General features: G+C 40.2%; 1 protein-coding gene across 1 annotated transcript in view; it reads left to right on the forward strand.

Annotated features, from left to right (window-relative positions):
* The window catches only part of BACE1 (beta-secretase 1), a 50,373-nt gene extending 44,073 nt beyond the window's left edge, over positions 1–6,300 (forward strand). The window contains exon 9 of the mRNA XM_069741728.1: positions 3,259–6,300. Coding sequence (XP_069597829.1) covers positions 3,259–3,500 — 242 coding nt within the window. The 3' untranslated portion in view covers positions 3,501–6,300. The remainder of the gene's footprint in view (positions 1–3,258) is intronic.
* Positions 6,301–6,945: the final 645 nt, after the last annotated feature.

Here is a 6,945-nt window from a genome sequence, read left to right on the forward strand (position 1 = left end):
CATCGGATTCTGAACCACAAAATCTTGAATGTTTTGTATCCTTGTAGTGAGATTATCCATCCAAGAGGACAGACCTTGAATGTCCATGTTTACACCAGTGTCCTGAACCACCCAGAGGTAAAGGGGAAAATAGAGACAAAACACACTGCAAAGAAAAAAAAATGGTCTCAGAACTTCTCTTATCCCTCTATTGAGATGCATTAGTACTTTGGGCCACCTGTACTGTTATGACCTGGTGGTCAGGACAATAATGGACCTGGTGGTTAAGAGCACACGGAATGACCTGATAGTTACTGATAATAAGGACGAGCTCTGGGACGTGGGAACTCTGCTGACCGCAATCCCTAAACCTATCAAACACACTAGAAATAGCCGTGGATTGCGCCTAACGCTCCCTATGCAACTTGGCACAGCCTAAGAAACTAGCTAGCCCTGAAGATAGAAAAATAAAGCCTACCTTGCCTCAGAGAAATTCCCCAAAGGAAAAGGCAGCCCCCCACATATAATGACTGTGAGTAAAGATGAAAATACAAACACAGAGATGAAATAGATTAAGCAAAGTGAGGCCCGACTTACTGAACAGACCGAGGATAGGAAAGGTTACTTTGCGGTCAGCACAAAAACTTACAAAAAGACCACGCAGAGGGCGCAAAAAGACCCTCCGCACCGACTCACGGTGCGGAAGCGCTCCCTCTGCGTCCCAGAGCTTCCAGCAAGCAAGACAACAAATTAAATAGCAAGCTGGACAGAAAAATAGCAAACCAAAGAAATACAAGCTGGAACTTAGCTTCTGATGGGAAGACAGGTCACAAGAACGATCCAGGAGTGAACTACACCAATACTGGAACATTGACAGGTGGCATGGAGCAAAGATCTAAGTGGAGTTAAATAAAGCAGCAGCTAACGAAATAACCTCGTCACCTGTGAAACTCAGAAACACCTACCAGAGGAAGTCCATGGACAGAACCAGTCGAAGTACCATTCATGACCACAGGAGGGAGCCCGACAACCGAATTCACAACAGATAACACAGGATCCACCATTCACAATAGGTGATGTCACAGCTCACCTCCTCCTCCTGTACAGTGACTGATAACACCTCTATATACAGTAGATAACACAGGATCCACCATTCACAATAGGTGATGTCACAGCTCACCTCCTCCTCCTGTACAGTGACTGATAACACCTCTATATACAGTAGATAACACAGGATCCACTATTCACAATAGGTGATGTCACAGCTCACCTCCTCCTCCTGTACAATGACTGATAACACCTCTATATACAGTAGATAACACAGGATCCACCATTCACAATAGGTGATGTCACAGCTCACCTCCTCCTCCTGTACAATGACTGATAACACCTCTATGTACAGTAGATAACACAGGATCCACCATTCACAATAGGTGATGTCACAGCTCACCTCCTCTTCCCTTCACAATCACCTTTGCACTGCCCTTATTAGATACATCAATACAATAGATAGTCGGAATCTGATCATTGTGGCTGGTGTGCATGTATAGGTTCCTGAAAGAAAAGGAAGTTAGTGAGTCTAATAAAGCCCAAGTGACCTGTGTGAAAACTGCAAGATTTTTTCATTTTTATTTTGAAAGAAGTTTGTTATTTGAATTAAAAAAAATGCAAAAAAAAAAAAAAATGATTTAGAACAAAAAGCACCGATTTACACAATATGCCATTTTCTCCTTGGAGAAGAGGGGTGCTGCTGTTTGGAGAAAAAAAAAAGAGAAACCAGTTTTAAATCTTTTAAAGAGGGCCCATTATGGAGTCAAAAGTGTCCAGTTTTTGCGCTTATTTTATTCCCGTTGCTCCCGAGTATGCATTTTTTTTATATTGTTCTATTTTTTATGGTCTTTCCATTTCCAAGGGAGCGTGGCTCATGGGATCCTCAGGGGCGTATCTTTGAGCTGCTCTGCAAATCACTGTTAGCCACTCCCCCTTGGAAAATAGCTAATATGAAATACTTAAGAAAGGACTGGGAATAAAATAAACGCAAAAACTTGACACTTTTGACCTGGTGACACGGCCTCTTGAAAACCTATTAGTCACCAGTTTACTATTTCATTGTAGATGTCCCAGAGATTGGAGGGAGGAGTAGTGAAAGAGTAATTGCCGATCCATTAAAGTTAAGATGTCACACTGATTTGTCACAAGTCGGGGTATGCTAAAACTAATGAACAGAAACAGGCTTAGCTTTGTATGGACTCGTAGACTTCTTTGAGTCCGTTTACTGATAACTCCTTCAATCACAGTCAATGGTGTCAGAGATCGGTGGAATTCTTAGCCCAGACACTCACTAATCAAAACTTCTGACATGTTAGAAACTTATAAATGCTTTAGAAAAAAAACTTTTCGTTGACAGTTTCAGTTGTGGCCCCATATTAGGATTTCTGGGTATTGAAGGATCCAGATGAGATACAACATGTTTCACAATCGATGGATAAAGGGCTAGAGTGGGCCCAGACTCTGACAAAGGAACCTGCACTAAAGGTCCGGCAGGATAAACTCCTAATGAAAGCCAATTATTCATCCAATTACAGCCTTTCTTTACTCGGTTGATTCACAAATAACTTATTAGATCTTATTCATTAAATGTCCTATCTGTGTAATAAGGTCAGACAGTTTTAAGGTTGGTCAGCCTTAAAGGGACTGTGTTTTCAGGTCATCTTTTTTTTTTTAGTGTTTTCAGGTCATCTTTTTTTTTTTTTTTTTTTAGTTTTCAGGTCATCTTTTTTTTTTTTTTTTAGTGTTTTCAGGTCATTTTTTTTTTTTACTTACGGTAATTGCATGTATTTTGGTCTAAAAATTTTTTTTTGCAATTGGGTCTTATAAAAATTTTTGCCCCGTTTGCCTTCTATGGCCTCTGTTTTGCGCTGTCTATAGCTGGCTGCAGAATGAGTCAGCAGAGAATCCGTCAGCGAACTCATTCTTACAATCTGACAGGAGTGTCTGTATCTCTGTTAACTTTTTTTTTTCTTCAGAGCTTTTCTCATCTGATTTATGACCACAGACCACATCAAAAGTTGAACGTACAGAGAAACAAACACCCTCTTAAAAAAAAAAAAAAAAAAAACGGTACAAAATTTTTAAGGAAACCCCATTGCAAAAATGATTTTTAGCCCGAAATACAAGCATTTAAGTGAAAAATTTAATAAGATGGATAGCCACTTTAAGGTTGATTATCTGCCACGGTTATAAAAGAAGGGGTTTTGTAACTGGATTCCTATTTTACAGTGCATGACTATTCCCGCAAGGCTTCGGTGGACGGTCCATTTTACGCATCGGACTTGGAAGACTGCGGCTATAACACCCCACAGCTGGATGAGTCGGCATTGATGACGACAGCCTACGTCATGGCGGGCGTCTGCGCCCTCTTCATGCTCCCCCTCTGCCTGATGCTGTTCCAGTGGCGCTGCTTCCGCTGCCTAAGACGATCGCAAGATGATTTTGCTGATGACATTTCCCTGCTGAAATAAGAAATGACATCTCTAAGCATTCATAGGGGGGGGGGTGGGGGACGCCTCCGAGGAGCAGGAGGAGAGCGTGGCCTGTGCAGCGGGGTCTCGGTATGAAAAAAAGCCATTGGTCCTGCGCAGGCGATGTCTACCAGAGAAGCCCGGACATGATGCAACCAAATAACGGATTATTTTGCAGCTTTACGATACAGCCTCTCACTTGTGATTTAAGCAAAAAAAAAAAAAAAAAAAGCATCTTCTTATGTAACAATGCTGAATACGATTATTAGGACAGGGGGGCGCTACGATTAACACAAAGCCATATTAATGACTGACCGAAACTGCGTTCCCTGTTCTTCATGCTTACTGCTAATTCACAAGGGCCTTGGTTTGCTGGTGACATCCTAAATGATTTAAAAAACAAACAAAAAAAAACATAGGAAATCACAGAAAAAAAGGGGTAGGAGCAAAGGCTCCAAATCTGCACCAGCCCTATAGTTACCGAGGGTCCGCGTATGGCCATACACTTACAGGCATGGTGGTGGCACATACTAATGAACGGAGCGAGTGTCGAAAGGTTAGATATCCCTCTCCAGTCCACAAGGGCTACCTTATATTAGGGACCAAATGTTTACTAAACAGGAAACCTGACTGACCCAATATCCCCAAAATGAATGGTTTTTATGTATATTACGCGTAAACTATCAGCACCTAAAGGGGCAAATGAGAGAAAACGATATGGACAGTTTGGAGGCATTTTTTTTCTAATTAAATGCATGTATTTTTGGCTAGAAAACATTTTTGCAATCGGGTTTCATTAAAAAAAAAACTTGGACCGTTTTGTCTTCTACAGCCTCTGTGTATCGCTGTACATAGCAGACTGCAGAATCAACTACCAGTAACCAATTCTTCTATTCATAATTGAGCTTAAAAGATCATTCACGAGGAGAGATAAGGATGACAGACCATGCCTTCCGAATGAGTTCACTGATGGAGTCTACAGTCTGCTCTGCGCTCTGATAGAGGCTGTAGAAAAAGAAAATGCTTCAAAATGATCTCTTCTCCTGCAGGAATTTCTAAGCTCAATTATGACTAGAAGAACTGGTCACTGAGGACTTATTTTATAGTCCGTTATGTACTGTGATAGAGGATGTAGAAAAAAATGCTTCAAAATAATCTCTTCTCCTAAATTATGACTAGAACTGGTCACTGCTAGCTCATTCTACAGTCTGCTATGTACTGTGATAGATGATGAAGCAAAAAAAAAAAAAAGTTTCAAAATTCTCTCTTCCCTTGAATAACCTTCTAAGCTCAATTATGATTAGAAGAACTGTTCACAACTGGCTCATTCTGAAGTCTGCTCTGTGCAGTGATAGAGGCTGTAGAAAAAAATGCTTCAAGATGACCTTTCTTCTCCTTAATTATCTTCTAAGCTCAATTATGACTAAAACTGGTCACTGCTAGCTCCCCTATGTACTGTGATAGAGGCTGTAGAAAAAAATGCTTCAAGATGACCTGTCTTCTCCTGAATTATCTTCTAAGCTGAATTATGACTAAAACTGGTCACTGCTAGCTCATTCTACTGTCCCTATGTACTGTGATAGAGGCTGTATAAAAAAAATGCTTCAAGATGACCTTTCTTCTCCTGAATTATCTTCTAAGCTGAATTATGACTAAAACCGGTCACTGCTAGCTCATTTTACTGTCCCCTATGTACTGTGATAGAGGCTGCAGAAAAAAAATTCAACATTTTGAAAGAAACTATTACAAAAATTATTTTTTAGTCAAATATACATGCATCTTAGTAATCAAAAAATCCCTCCCAAGGATGGTTCATATCCTTTAAGACCAGGCTAACTGGGTTACAGCTGCAAATCCCAGGCTGACTACGTGTTGTCAGACTTGTAGTCAGGCCAGGAGTTTCAGCTGTAACAGCACTGTACGTCCGTTTGAGGTTTTTAGGTTAGTTTGGGTGATGAGACCCAAAGTTATGCTGAGATGTTCAGCTTTAATACGATCATTACATGGGTGGGGGTCTGACACCTGGCACTCCTATGATCGACTCATCAGTTGTGATGCCGGGTGTTGGACTCACAGAGAACTGATGTTGGTTAATATAAGTCAGGAATATTGTATTCCTGTATGATTTTTAGATTTTTTTTTTTTTTTTTTCAGAAAATTATGCTCAGTCCTTCCACCATAAATCTTTTTTTTTTTTAATATGGAAACCTTCACAGACAACTTAACTGGGCTGAAAAAAAAATATTGCAATTGTGTTTGAATAAATATTTTGCAGTTTTGCTTCTACAGGCTGCAAAATGAGTTTACTTAGAAACTATCAGTGAGCTCATTCTGACAGGGAGACTTTTCTGTCTCTTTATTATCTCCTATGTGCCGATTTGGGACTACAGAACAGATTAAAGATGAGCTGATCATAAATCACCTGAGATAAACTCTTGTCAGGAGCTCACTGATGGACTCTTAGTTAGCTCATTCTTTAGCCAGCAAGTAGGAAGGAAATAAAAGGATTGTATAAGACAAAGAGTGCAACATTTTTAATAAAAACCCAATTGTGAAAAATATTTTTAGCCAAAAATAAACACATTAGAAAGTAAAAACAAGTGAGGATTTTGGGACCATTATACAATGCGGTCCTACCTGTTATCAGGTCTTCTTTATGGAGGAAGGTGAACATACCGGGTCATCTGGATCCTGACAAGGTGTGTAGGGGGAACTATGAAAAAAGTGTCTTATCTACCTGTAAGTAACGATCATTAACAGTAATTGTTATATGTGGTACTAAAACAATCAATAACAATCACCACCATCTACTGGTTCGTTTTTTTAATTAATAATTTTTGTGTAACTATTACATATATTTGGTGTTAACAGTAAATGAGACTTCACCAAACAAAAGAAAAATTTTAAGTATTGGTAGAAATAATGTCTTACACAAAACTTATCCTTTCACACAAAACCTGTGGAAAAAAAAGTGGTTGTGCTGCCCTCATCAGCAAGGTAAAGCCGATTTTGGTGCATATAACAGTTTAATATGTGCAAGAAATGTCCTCATGCCCTGCAATTTGTCATTTACCCTTTTTTTGGAGTGGTTGTTTCCCTTTTAAATCAGAACTTGAGCAGCACTATAGGTGCTAGAACTTCCTTTCCCCTCACTTCCGCCGCTGTACAATAGTTTGCATGCTCTGAACTGAAAGCTCATCTCTGCGTTCTGCCTGTATTCAATTTGGCAGACAGGAGAGCAGGAGCAGAGACAAAGACCTCCCCCAACTTCCTGTAGAAATAAAGCTCCAGCTCCCATTGTGTGGAGAGACAAAGATCTGCTTTGTCTTCATGTAGAGACCCAGACCCACCCCGCTTCCTGTAGAGAAAAAGACATCCCTTCCCGACTTACTGTAGAAACAAAGACACGCCCCGCTTCCTGTACAGAAAAAGACACCCCCCCACT

The sequence above is a fragment of the Ranitomeya imitator genome, chromosome 10 (assembly GCF_032444005.1).
Source record: "Ranitomeya imitator isolate aRanImi1 chromosome 10, aRanImi1.pri, whole genome shotgun sequence".
Lineage (NCBI taxonomy): Eukaryota > Metazoa > Chordata > Amphibia > Anura > Dendrobatidae > Ranitomeya > Ranitomeya imitator.